The sequence below is a fragment of the Carassius auratus genome, chromosome 1 (genome assembly GCF_003368295.1).
Source record: "Carassius auratus strain Wakin chromosome 1, ASM336829v1, whole genome shotgun sequence".
In the NCBI taxonomy this organism is placed as follows: domain Eukaryota; kingdom Metazoa; phylum Chordata; class Actinopteri; order Cypriniformes; family Cyprinidae; genus Carassius; species Carassius auratus.
The window spans coordinates 12,948,565-12,963,063 of record NC_039243.1 but is presented as its reverse complement, the minus strand read 5'-3'; the positions used below and the strand labels follow the sequence as shown (position 1 = coordinate 12,963,063).

Below are 14,499 nucleotides of genomic sequence, written 5' to 3'. Positions count from 1 at the left end.
TGTCGATAAGAGATGCAATCGATTAAGGCTATCGATGGTCGGTTAACCGATTCAATGTTGGGCTGCGTGCGGCTCATGCGCACTCAACACGTGCGAGCGGCTGTGAGTGACGGTGACGATATATAAAAGCATCATCATTCATTCACAATGTACAAATTAAGCTTTTAATGTGATTTAAACTTTAAAGTACATTAAAATAGAAACAACATAAAAGTTCTTCAACATTAAATGCAATAGAAATGTAGTTACTAATCATTTCATCAGATAACTGTTTTATATCGTGCGCTTTGCAGGGCTGCGGGACACAGTGACAGGACAGGTAGTCTATTCATTCCTACAACTTGTTAATTCATTCCTACGAATTATTAATGTGGCAATTGTCCATGTTTCATTAATTTTGTTCCCTAAATAACCCATGATTTAAGTGAAATAAGGGAACAAATGAATAAATCGAACGAATTCTTAATTAATTAAATCTTTAATTTCCCTTCCCATGTTTACCACAGTAAGAGATGCGAAAACAGTTATTAAAAGCGAAAGATAATAAAATAAACCTTTTTTTTTTTTTAAATAGGCTATGCGAAATATATCCGACTTAAATAGGCTAATTAAGATTAACGGATTTAAAACAGAAGTGTGGGCGCACCATAAGTTCACAAAAAAAAAAAAAAAAAAGGATGACAACGCATTCTGTTTGTTTGCTTTATTTTACAAGAGCACAAATCTTCTGTTTTTATTGTGAGTGTGCACAAATGAAAGTAAACACTTTTGCGGAAAATATATATATATATTTTAATGTCTCAGCTGTTTCGATCGCCCCGGAGCCTGCTGCACACGTATATTCTAGCGATTCAAAGTTACATCGCAGTCTGTTCATTATCAAAATAAAATGTCAACTAAACATTAAAAGGTTACACTGGTCAGTTTAAATAGACCGTAGTATACCGGTCCACTCTGCTGTTCCAAGGACGTTTTTGCTCATATGAAGATGATCATCTTTTCCGTCTATATGCGAATGCGTGTTAAGTACAAGCCTAGTTTACATTATAAATAATAGTTTAACATTCAAATACATTGCGAATATGGAAACATTTCGATTTGTGCCGAATGAGACATGAGCAATAACCTCCAAATAAATCTAGCGAAGCCGCGCTCGCTCATCCTCGTCTGCATCGTCACACTGCACTGTCACAATCTAATGCGCTGTATGCCGGATTTTTAAAAATCTGACATTTTCTAGGACAGAATCCAGCAGGATCAAATTAATGTGAGCAACTGTGTTTTGGTGCAGCAGCGCCGATGTAGTTCACTTAATGTGCAGCGCAGTCACACGCGCTCCACATTTCGGATAATTTTATACAATAATGTCAGTTGAAAACATTGCAATTGTGCTTTAAAATACAACAACGAGCACCACAAAACCATTTAAAGATGCGCGTTCAGCGTTCTCCGTGCGGGATTGGAAACTGTCAACAAAGTAAAATGACCTCAAAAGTATGGCGCGCTCTCTTCATTTTATCAAATGATCATAATCGCATCTATTCATTTTATAATCCTGCTACTAGCATTTTATTCAGACTAAAACCTCTTTAATTCAAGTGAGAAAGCGTTTTGTGTGTGTGTGTGGCTTTTGCACATCCTGTCATACCGCTGACTGCGTGCCTGCAATAGACGCATTTTGCAGTATTATGGTTAACGATTAATCGATTAATTGATCGTTAATTTAAACGACGATCGATCATGGAAATAATCGAAATTTGACATCCCTAATATACACACATATATACATTATATATATATATATATATATTTTTTTTTTTTTTCTCGGTCACAATAACCCATTTATATTACCTTGAACATCAGGAACACAAAACAAGATTTTAGAAAACATAAGAAACATTTCTGCAAATTTCCATTTTGTCAGTGGAAAAACAGCGGAATCCTATTAACTTCTCTTTCTTTAGTAAAGAACCTCACTTAGGCCAGAATGACAAAGCAGAGACAACTGAGTCATACCTTAGCAGCTGACTGACCGATTGCAGCCACCACACCCTGAAAACAAGCCATTCGATAATAGGAGGAAAATCGTGACGTGTATTGGTGACACAATCACAATACTTCTCAGTGACCTTCTGTCCTAGCCAGAATCAGAATTGCTTTATGGCCAAGTGTGTTCGTCATGGTGTCAGGAGCTTCCAGTACAGCCCTGCTCTTTGTTGACAGAGTGCCAGGTTAATATTTAATCAAAACTCGTCAAACCAGATCTCCCACAAGCTAGCCTCCATCCATAACCAAAGCAATGGGTCCACAGCGCCTGGTTGCCATGATAACCAGTTACACCCCAAAGGTAAGGGCTGGTCATTGTATGACACCTTTGAGTTTGGCAGTTAAACATGTTCATTTTTCCACTTCAACCATACTGGATCCTAATGTTAGCCTGGAAATGCAAACTGCTTTCCAAATGCGATGTACCAGTTTCACAGGCCACGGCCATGTTTCAGAGCTCTGCACACAATGCAAAATATTTTCCAGCATTCAGAGGAAATCCAAACGCTTTGGACAGCGGCCGCAAACATATATACAAAATGGGTTGTGATTAGGCTATGAGCCATAGCGTTCTCTGAAGGACTCCCAGGAGCCCCGCTGCTGACTCCTTAACCAATTCCAGATCTGTGAATCAGCAAGAGCAGCCATTTTGGAACCAACGTCCAGCAGGGTGGGATGAATATGCTCTGGCTGAGCTGAAGTGGGTCAGTTTCTCAAATGCTCAATGAGGCTCTGGAAGCCTTCCAAGTCCAGCTCTGCCTTGAGGGCATAGTTTTCCCTGCACTTGTGCCACACTTACTTCTGCATGCACTGGTTTCCTGTCCATAAGAGACAGCTCAATGGCCAGAAGAAGGGAGGGAACTGCAAGTAAGTGAGCAGCAAATGATTCGCTGCAGTGGTGCATCTCCATTAAGGAACAATTAAAACAGCAATTACTCCTCCTCATACAGTTAAGAATGGTTTAATATAAGATAGTGGTGAATTAATACTATATCATGCTGAATTAAAATTGTTTGTGAATGCATTTACCCAGGGAAATAAAACAAAAAAACAATCTTGATAATTTATTTATTTTAGGGATGTGCAATACTACATGTATTCCAAAATTAAAGCAACTAGGTAAAACAGGGGGAAAAAATCTAGAAAGACATATCCACGATTCGACTGCTGACATCATTGATAATTATCTCTTTAAAACATAAAAATGGCAAATATTGCTTCCAGCATTGTTGAAATTGATATATGAATGTTCATCCCGATTTTTCCTAAAGCTCTTTTCACACCGATTCACTTCTATTAAATTTTTGCATGCCACACTGAACAGACCAAACTTTTTCATTATTCATTTCAGCATTACATTTTTTATATAGGCTATCGTTAAAAAGTTTGGGGTTGGTAAGATTTTTTTAATGCTTATAAAAAAGTTTTCTACGTTAATATTTAAAAATGGAACTCGTTCATTGACGGCAAAGCTGAATTTTCAGCATCATTCCTCCAGTCTTCAGTGTCACATGATCCTCCAGAAATCATTCTAATATCCTGATCTGCTGCTTAAGTATTATTTCTGATTATTATCAATGCATCCTTGCAAAAAAATTACTAACAAAATATAAAATCATTAGAAAAAAAAAAAAAATTCTTTCAAACTGCAGGGTATGTACACACAAACATCAGTATAAAACGAACTGAGCTTTGGTTTGAAGGAAAGGTTTGTACAGGCTCTCACCTCTGAGTGTTAGCCGATGGAGAGTTCCTCACTTTGGGGTTGCTGGAATGCATTGACGTCAGTCCCAGTGCGACAGAGGCAGGAGCAGTAGAGTGCTGTTGGGGACTGGGGGTGTGTGTATGTGTAGTGCTGGGCGTAGCTTTGGCCCGGGTGCTCCGGGGCCCAGTATTGGGGGTTGCGACAGGGCTGCTACAGTCCTGGCCCTCCTCTTGCCGTTCTTTGGCCCTCTCTTTCCTGCCTGAAGCACTTCCTGTGGTTCCGGTAGCTGCGGTGTTTGCCGTGGCTGCTGCTGGTCTCTCCTCCTGCACCTCCAGCATTCTCTGTGTGGGCTTGTCTGGAGTCTCCCCGGGGAGCCCTCACAGCCCCTGGCCACACTACACACAAACAAGCAAAGAACTGTTAGTTTAGACCACAAAAGCCAGCAAGCATTCTCGCCGATTTCAATTAAATCATATTTCTCCTCTTCGAAAAGTTAGGTGTTGATAAAAATAGTTTAATGTAAAAAAAAAAGAAGTATTAAAGGATATATTATTAAAACTTAAAATACTATTACAGTTTAAAATCGCTGTAAAGATGCCATTTGTAAAAGTTTTGCATACATAACTTTCAGAAATCATTAAGAAACATTTTTAAGCAATGTTGAAAACAGTTTGCTGCTTAATATTTTTGTGCAAACCGTGATGCATTGTTTTGAGAATCCTTTGATGAATAGAAAGTTCACAAGAACAGTATTTATTTATAAATCTTTTGCAAAATTATGCATGTCTTACTATCAGTTTTGATCAATTTAATGTGTCCTTGCTAAAAAAAAAAAAAAAAAGTATGAATTTCTCAACAAAAAAAATTGAGAAAACTTTGAATTGCAATGTATATGTGAGTCTTCTTTTCCCCTTGCATTGCCACACCTACAGTAGCTCTGAAGTAACCGATTCCAAGTGTTTACTTGTTTGTCCACCTGTGCAGACATGTTCCATAAGAGCTCTGGATAACCTCAATCGGCTATGAACGTCCAAACCAATTTACAACATCATGAAAACCACCCAACATTACAAACACATCCAAGGTCAAATTACTCAAAAAAACGCCAAGTCACGCCAAGAATATAAGCACATTTCAAACACAGAAGCTCAAAGTGAGAAAGTGTGGAACAGTGAATCTGCCAGGCAGTGGCCATCATCCAAAACTCACTGAAGAGTCAGACCGAAGGCCTCCATAAGAACGGTTTGTCGAAAACAAGTAGTCGTGTAACATCTCGAATGGAGGTGTGTGATAGACTGAAAACAGTTTGCTGGTGTTTTTTTAAGTCTGCAGTAGAACATCATGCTGAGAACACAGTTAAAGTGAGGAGCCCCATCATGCAAGGCTCTGTAATAAGACCGGAAAACTTAATCCAAGCTAAATAGATGAAACGGAGCATGGAAAATGTACAAATATTCAAAGTAACAAACTGGACAATATCTTGCAAAATTTAGTGAAAGTCAGTCTCATGACATACTCTAATTTGAAATAGTTCAATTTGCTAATCTTTATCCACGGCAAACTGTTTCGCTTTCCAATTGATACCATTTTCTCTCTCACTGCTTTCAAACTAGGTTCAATATTAACCTTTTGAACTTTCTAGTCATCAAAAGAATCCTTAAAATAATGTTTTGCGCAAAAATATTACTCAGCACTATAGTTTTCAACACTGATAATAATAAGAAGTTTCTTGAGCAGCAAATTAACATATTAAAATGATTTCTGAAGGATTGTGTGACACTGAAGACTTGAGTAATGATGCATCACAGGAATAAATTTAATTTGAAAATATATTCAAATAGAAAAGTTTTTTTTTTATATAGTAATATTGAGATTAAATCATTACCAATTCAATGGATTTTTTTTATCAAATAAATGTAGACTTCTTGAGCATGAGTCTTTTTACAAAAACAAACAAACAAATAATAAAATAAATAAATGATATCATTACCAATTAGGACTGCAACAAATGATTATTTTGATAATTGATTCATTCGATAAGTTGACTAATCGTCATTTATTTAACTGATTAATCATTAGACATTTATTATTCAGCTTTTGCAATTAGTTAAAATATACATATTCCAACAGATAAATTAAGGTAATTACTTCCGCTTTTGAAAGTCATATACAATTAATTTGTACAAATAAATATATTTTGCACTCAAAATGAGATGAGAGAGGAAATCTCTTATTCACCATTTAATTAGCTATATGAGAAAGTAGCTGAACGACAAATCATTCTGTCCATTATCATCTCTTTTTGTAAGTCACATGTATAAGAAACAAAATAAAGAGAAGTGATAGGACGTTTTATTTTTGGCTAAAAATCCTCTCTCTTAAAATACCTTATAGGGTTATGATAATCAAAACAGTCCTGATCGAGATAAAAACAAACTAAAACTTCAATTAAATATTTTTGACCGCTAATACAAAGATTTTATGATTAGCTAGCTCTATACTGGCGAGCTGTTTTATAACTGAAAATCAAGTTATAATTCTAACTGAAAGCGACACTAACTCTGGTTTTTCACGTTTAATACTGTAAAGCTGCTTGATTTAAGGCCATTGCATTGTACTGTTATATAAATAAACGTGACGTGACTTTACCTGAAGTGCTGAACTTCAGAGTTTGTGTAAACATCCACATCGCTATAATCAAATGTGTTCTGTGCTGCTTTCACAACGCGGTCAATTTTTGTTGTGTTGTGTATATTTACATATTCATCCAAACGCCGCTCAGCCGCCTCAGGTTCAGATCTGCTCTGTTTGCTCTGAACTGAAGCGCGGTCTTCTCTTGAATTGCATCGGGAGAGCTGAATTACAGTCTTGCGCTACAGCGTTACACTGGTCAAACCGTGTTATTACAGGCACTTACATTAGTTAAATGAGATCAAATGACTACTCGACAACCAAAATATTTGTCGACAATTTTTTTATTGCTGACGTTGTCGATAATGTCGACTAATCGTTTCAGCCCGATTACCAACCACAAACTTTTGAACGGTAATGTATATACATATGACTACCAAATCTGATGTTAAAACCGACATTAAATTATAAGTGTAAAAAAAAGTTCATATTACAAGTGTAAAAAGAGAGAGAGAGACAGAGAGAGAGAAGGTTACATCTTGTACCCCAGATCTCTCAAAAACAGAAACAGCTGTGGGTGAGTCGGTAACTCAACTGATAAATGACTAGCACAATTCTTTACACGCGACAGTAAAATACAAAAAATAATAATAATAATTCACAGGAGGACTGATTAAGTTTGTCTTTCAGGGTGTGCTAGTGCTTCTGTGTGTAAATGAGATTGTGTTAACACGTTAGAGGCTTCTGTCTGTATGCAAACTCTAGCTTTCATAAGATATGAGAAACCTCTAAAAGCTGCAGTGTCATCCAGAAAATATTCAGGACAGCTTCCAAAACACTCAAATGATGCAAGCATCTCACATATTCCTTCCCGGCCTAACAGTGAGCACTGAAAGACTCAACCCCAAGACTCCATTTTGGGGATTTAATATAATTGTACACTAAACTTAAATAAATGCTTTTATGAAGCATCTCAGGCTGATCAGAATTAAGACAGAAAAGAAAAAAAACTCACTCAAATGCATAATTCCTATTTAGATCACATTAATTCAGTTAAATTGCCTATAAACCATCTCAAAGTTCATTATACTATTTTCAAACAATCCATTTAAACCCAATCGTGACTCAGCTCAAACTTCTTAAAAATATTTAACACAACAACAAAAGACATTCATATGTAATTTGATTTAATATCATGACTCTACAGGGTGAAAATATTGCCAACAATTAAATTAAGACATGTGAATGTGAAACATTATTTGGAGACACAAGATTAAAACAATATCAGCAAATTGTATTTCACACTGTGATTTTCAGCTTTTTATTACTTTCTATTCATGTCAACAGAGAAAGGGGTTAGGTACATATAATGATCCGTTACCGCTTGTTAATAACTAATTAAAATTGAATTATTATAAAAATTAACATATTTGTTTATCTTAAAGTAATCAGTCTTATTTTGTTTACTTTCACCTGTCTGATTACATACATGATTTATTTACAGTGCAAAAGCAAGAAAATATATCCATGGGGTCCTTTTTAAAAAAAAAATGTAACGACGTTTATTATTATTATTAATAATTAAGTCTCCTATACTGGCCAAGGCTGCATGTATTTGATTAAAAATACAATAAAACTTTAATATTGTGAAATATTATTACAATTTAAAATGTTTTCTATATTTTATATTTTAAAATATAAATGTATTCCTGTGATGTCAAAGCTGAATTTTCACCATCATTACTCCAGTGTCACATGATCCTTCAGAAATCATTATAATATACTGATTTACTGCTCAAATTATGCAGCATTTATCATCATCATCATCAATATTGAAAACAGTTGTGCTACAATGATGGAAACTGTGATACTTTGTTTTCAGGATTCCTTGAATTAAAAGTTCCCAACAGCAACATTTTTTTTTAATAAAAAATTGTAACATTATAAATGCCACTTTTGATCAGTTAATGCATCCTTGAATAAAACAAATTAAAATAAAAATAGAAAACTTTGGAACGGTAGTGTATAAGCTCAGAGCTCTGCTGAATATAACAAAAAGAAAAAAAAAGGAAACATAACGAGAAACGAGCATGTCAACTGTGGCAGCCATTTAATTTTTTGTAATTTAAAGCATGGTTTCCTTGCATGGCCCCTCTTCTCTCCTCCTGAACCCACACTTGCATACTGACATTCTCAGATTTCAGCGCTCTCAGTTTGAGAGGCCGGTGCTGCTCCGGTGCAGAGCTCTAATGGCGTACAGCGACAGCAGCACTGCCAACCATCAAGCTTTCTCCAGCCCAACACAGACATTTCTCTTCATGCACGCATACCCACAAACACCACTGCCAAGGCCACCCCTACCAACAAGCCCTGGATCTACGACAGCCTCAAAAACAAACCTGTACCCACCAATCTTTAGAAACGCATGTGCATAGTGTAGCTTTGATATTTTTCCATTGAAACAGAGTTATCCCAAGATCTACTTGAACGGTATTCAAGAGTCAACATGCATTGGCGTTTGTGAAAAAGCAAGTTATTACTTTTATCACATTTAGAAGAAAATGCTGAGTTTCCTCTTTGAAACATGCATTGCATTTAAAAAAATAAATAAAAATTTCTATTTTGATCTCATGTGGACTTGAAGACCAAACAAACCAAAAAGATAAATGAACATCCGATTCAGAGTCTAAGCTTGGAATGAGTCTTGAACTTGTGGAGCTAGAAACAGGGAGAGAAACACACACGCATTCAACCTCAGAAATTTCCACTTCCTTCTCAGAAATAGACAAACATTCCTGAATGCTCCTACATTTCCTGTCCAGTCTTGAGCGAGTGGGAACAAGAAAGAGGTGAAAACAGGGGCCAGTGTGACACGATATACAGCTAAATCTGGGATGGACTGAGGAAAGACTAAAAATAATGTTAAAACCACAGCTTCAACAATGCAGGCTGGAATATTCACTCCATAATCTTAATGAAATAAATAAATAAATAAATAAATAAATAATAATAATAATAATGTTCACGTTTTAATAAATTAAAGCAAAAAGTACCTAAATACAAATTTTCCAATTTAATAGTGTTATTTAAAAATTTTGTAAATAAAAGCATATGTATTTCTATGTATGAAGAATAAGAAAGAGAGAGAAAGAAAGAAAGAAAGAAAGGAACAAATGAAAAGGTAAAGAAATTAAAAAGGAAAAGGGAGGAAATAAAGAGAATGAAAAAGGAAAGAATAAAAGAGAAAGAAAGAACAAATGAAAAGGTAAAGAAAAAAGTAAAGAAAGAGAAAAAGAACAAATGAAAAGGTAAGGAAAAAAGTAAAGAAAAACAAAAACAAAAATTAAAAGGTAAAGAAATTAAAAGGGAAGGAAAGAAGGAAAGAAAGAGAGAAAAAGAAAAAAAAGAAAAAACAAATTAAAAGGTAAAATGTTAAAGAAAGAAAAAGAAAGAACACATGAAAAGGTAGAGAAAAGTAAAAAACAAAGAAAGAGTGAGAGAATAAAAACGGAGAGAATGAAAAAGAAAAGAATGAATGAGAAAAAGAAAAATGAAAAGGTAAAGAAAAGTAAAACAAAAAGAGAGAGAGAGAATGAAAAAGGAAAGAATGAAAGAGAGAGAACGAACAAATGAAAAGGTGAAGAAAAAAGGAAAGAACCAAACAGGAAAGAAAATAAAGAACAAATGAAAAGGTAAAGTAAAAAAAAAAAAGAGAAAGAAAGAATGAATGAATGAAAGAGGAAAAAAGAAAGAACAAATGAAAAGGTAAAGTAAAAAAAAAACTAAAGGAAAGAAAGAAAGTTAAGAACCAAAAGGAAAGAAAGAAAGAACAAATGAAAAATGTAAAAAATAAATAATAAAAGAAAGGATTTGTTGTGTCTAGCTGCACATGTGGATCAAGTGTTGAGTGTTTCCTGGATCCATCAGCTCTGAACTGGTGCAGCAGTATCAAGGCGCTCACGTGGCGGGCCGTCTGTGCTGCTCCGGGGCATCATCAGGAACACAAACAGACAAATAGAAAACTAGCAGGAGGTGCGTCGAGCACACAGACAGCTGCACTGGACACCACCGAGCCATGAGGCTTAAATGACTAGATGAACTGTGTAATGGGCTGTTTACAGCAGAGGTCCTGCCACCCTTATTCAGTTAAAGCAACGATTTCAAACTCCATTTCCATTCTGCATGGCTCAGGGGCTGTAAACTCTCACTTATATATCATAAAGAGCATGTACATGTGTGTAGGAGGCGCATGGGCCCGAACACACACACGCGCCATGGTGAAAAGGATTGCTCATATTTTTTCTAACACAGACAAAAAGAGATAAGAGGTCTAACATTGAAAACCACTGCCTTCAGGTGGAAAAAATAAATAAAGATATACACATGCACACACTTAAGTTGTCGTTAAATGCTAGCTGTGGTTTTCCTTACCCAAATCCTAGTCTTTATCAATAAAGACAGCATATGAAACTGGTATTATATTGCTATTAGATGTAGCTTCTGTTAATATAATAAAGACAGCTAAAGAGACAGCTAGCCTGATTTACGGTGGGATATAGCAGCCAGAAAAAACAGTAGACAAAAATCCATCAATCTGAACCGCTCAGAGTTAGATGGTTAAGTAGAAATGTCTTCATTCCTTATAAAAAGGCCAGACATATGCATATCCCATTTATAAAGCATAAATAATCAATAAAAAACAAGTCTAAACTGACCATCTGCTTTGGCCGAGTGCCTGCAGTCACAAAGACACAAACAAGCAGATCTTCCTGTCTAATGCTGATTACAAAATGATCCATGGCAGACCGATCTAGGCATCCATTCGTGCATTTGGCAGAAGCTTTCGCATTAAAAAAAATGTAAATCAGTGCTTTCAAACTATACAGTGGATTGCTTGAATCAAACTTTAATACACATTTTAATAATTATACTGAATGGAATAGGCACGTGCTAGTATCAGGTTGTCAGGTGATGGCAAAAAAAAAAAAAAAAAAAAGATGCGTCTTTAGATGTTTTTGTTGTTCCACCAGCTGGGAAGAATCCAGGAAAACGTCCGAGAGTCATTTTGTGCCTCTTTGGGTCGTTCACTTGCAGAACACAAGCTTCTGGAGGGCGTATAGCTCTGAACTAGCGAGTTTATGTATATTGGTGCAGCGTCAGTGGCTGTCTGTAGAATAGCATCAGTACCTTGCATTTGATGCAAGCGTCTATTGGCAGTCAGTGCAAACTGATGGGGGCTTTCTTTGGCTCGCTGAAGACCACTCTGAGGGCCCGCGAAGAGAGCATTACAATAGTCCAGTCTGAAGAGAACAAGAGCTTGGACAAGAAGATGTGCGGGCTACTCTGTTAGGAAGGGTCTAATCTTCCTAAAGTTGTATAAAGGCAAACCTGCAGGACCGGGTCGGGTCTGTGGCACTTAACTGATCATCAATCAAAACTCCAAGATTCCTGGCTGTCCTGTCCTGGAGTTATGCTTGACGAACCTAGCTGTATAACAGAGGTTGTGATGAAGTGCTGGGTTGGCTGAGACCACGTGCAGTTCTGTCTTAGCAAGGCTGAGTTGAAGGTGATGATCCTTCATCCAGCCAAAAAGGTCTATCAGATTACTAGCATCTTTGCATTACTAGCACCAGGCTTAAGCTTCAGGAATGTGTCCTATAGACGTTTCTCAGAAAAAAAAAAATCAAACATCATTTTATAGCGTGCTTAAAGGGAAATACATAACTTTCCCTGCATACACTGTGATACAACCACAAAAGTTTCCATTGACATTTAATTAATCCACAGTCCACACTGAAAGCATGCAACAAAAATCACCAGGCAATCAGAATAAATTTGATGAGGAATATATAATTATGCAGTGGGCAAAGCTGTGTGATCAACAAAATGTCCCTGTTAGAAGCAGTGATGGTAGTAATGAAAAGCCATGTTGTTATTGTTGAAGGAATGGATCACCCAAAAATGACCAAACAGTTGACGGTAGAAGAGATGGGCAATCAAGTTAGTGACTCAGACTCAAGTCACTTTTTTATAGACTTCAGACTTGACTCAGACTCGACTCGAAGAGGAAAAGGACATGTGAATTTTAAAAAGCATTTTAAAATCAACTCAAGTCTTCAATGGTTAAATACTTATATAACGGATATTCAAAAGTCCGCATCCATACCCCAGCACTCATCCAAAAATTGTTCTTAAATGGCTAGGATAAACTTAAACTTTGAAATTGATGGTTATCTTTATTTTCTGTTCAAGATGAGAACGTTTTTGATTACTGTAGTTATATTGTTCATAAACGCTTTTAAGTAGGCTAAAATATTAAAATAGTATAGATTTCAGGAGGAAAACCCTGAACAGAAAAAAAAAATTTGTCACATGGCCTTGCATGTAAAAATGCAATACATGTTAAAAAAATAATAATAATAATATATTTTTGTTGTTGTTCTCTTTTGTTCTGGACCACTGCTTGGAAGAAAATGTAGAGGTTGCATCTTGGAACTTTAATTGGATACCCCTGACTGGATGTACAATAAACTTGCATCATAACATCTCTCTTTTTTTACAAAGCAGATCATCTAATAAATATATTCTATGCTCTCTCTCTCTCTCTCTCTCTCTCTATATATAGCGTCATTTATAAACTATTATAGTATTTAGAATTAGCTTTTTTATATTTTAATGAATTTGTTTAATTGTTTAGCCGCTGACTTCCATAGTCCATAGTTCCATCAAGCTAATTCAAAATATTAATAAATACAATAATAGTTTATAAATGATGCTAAAATAACACTGCCTATTATTAGTAAAATTGAACAGCATTAATAATTTATAATAATTAACAAAAACTAATTAAAATGACAAACAACAACACAAAAAAACAGTTACTAAATTGTATAAATTACAAAAATTGACAAAAGTACTAAAACTGAAATTAAATTGAAATGTAAAAATCAAAAGCCAATTTAAAATATTAATACATCTGATTAATGAACAGTTTATAAATAATAGTAAAATATTACCAGCTAAAATTAGCAAAACTTAATTAAACTACATTACTCAGCAGTATTAAAGAAGCTCAGTTTCCAAATAGTGCACTTTTTCCAATAATGTGCATTTAATTTGAACCAAGTTAAAAGTATAGCTTGCCACACTGGTTCAAGCTCTGATTAACACAAACACTGAAAAGAAAAGATTTAAATCACATCATGCCTTATGCGTGCCATACTTGTGATGTTTCACCACAGAGCTGCTGCAGAGACTTACAGAAACAGGCCCACCATAAACACTTAAAACAGCACACTTATGAACTGATAGATGACTCCATGTAATTACTCTATTCATCAGCTAGAAGGACTCAGTATTGCACCTGTAGATATTTCTAGCAGAGATCTGCTCTAACACACCTGACTGTAATTTATAATTGAATTAAAAACCCCATTAGCTCTTTCAGGTGCATTTAATTACAGCCGCAGCTCAAGACCGCAGGAAGGCAGATCACCAGCAGGAGTACCGAGCACCTCTGATCTAGTCTATGCACACAATAACCTATATTTTAAGAATTTAACTATATAAATTGCTGTAAACAGCAATGACGGGCCTAAGCCCCCAGTGCTACCGCAACCCCGGTGGCATCAGGAAAAGATGTTTCATAAACAGCTGTTTTACTAAAGTCTACTGATGTCAAATTCAGTGCAGTGCTGTATCGTAATATGCATCGTATGGTGACATGTATCGTATTGTGACTTTGCTGGTGATACATAGCCCTATTAGTTTTGTGCATAACAATGTGATTAAACATTTCAATCGATGCCCAGCAATATATAGTGATCCCTGTAAGCAAATGACAGAAGGACATCACTCAAGTAATCACATTTAACAAAGATACACTGCGCTGCTAAAGTAAAGCTGAAGACGATTCAGTTCAATCACTGAAAAAATGGCTGAAATGTGTGCAGAAAAAGTGATTCACTGGTCATAAACCAGCATTATTAAGTTAAGGTAAATTAATCAGGAGTGCTGTTCAATACATTGAGCTTTATTTCTCTTAAAGACAAAAACTCAAAAACTGACAAGAGAAGAGACGCTTAAACAGTGGAAAAAAACACTTCCATTATTAGTTG

The 14,499-nt window shown here is 35.7% G+C and overlaps 1 protein-coding gene across 3 annotated transcripts in view; it reads right to left on the bottom strand.

Moving 5' to 3' along the window:
• LOC113067895 (B-cell CLL/lymphoma 9 protein-like) overlaps positions 1-14,499 on the bottom strand; it is a 99,024-nt gene that overhangs the window by 13,635 nt on the left and 70,890 nt on the right. For all 3 annotated transcript variants that reach the window (XM_026240493.1, XM_026240577.1, XM_026240411.1), the window contains exon 4: positions 3,773-4,146. In XM_026240493.1, the coding sequence (XP_026096278.1) occupies positions 3,773-4,089 (317 nt within the window). In that variant the 5' untranslated portion in view covers positions 4,090-4,146. The remainder of the gene's footprint in view (positions 1-3,772; positions 4,147-14,499) is intronic.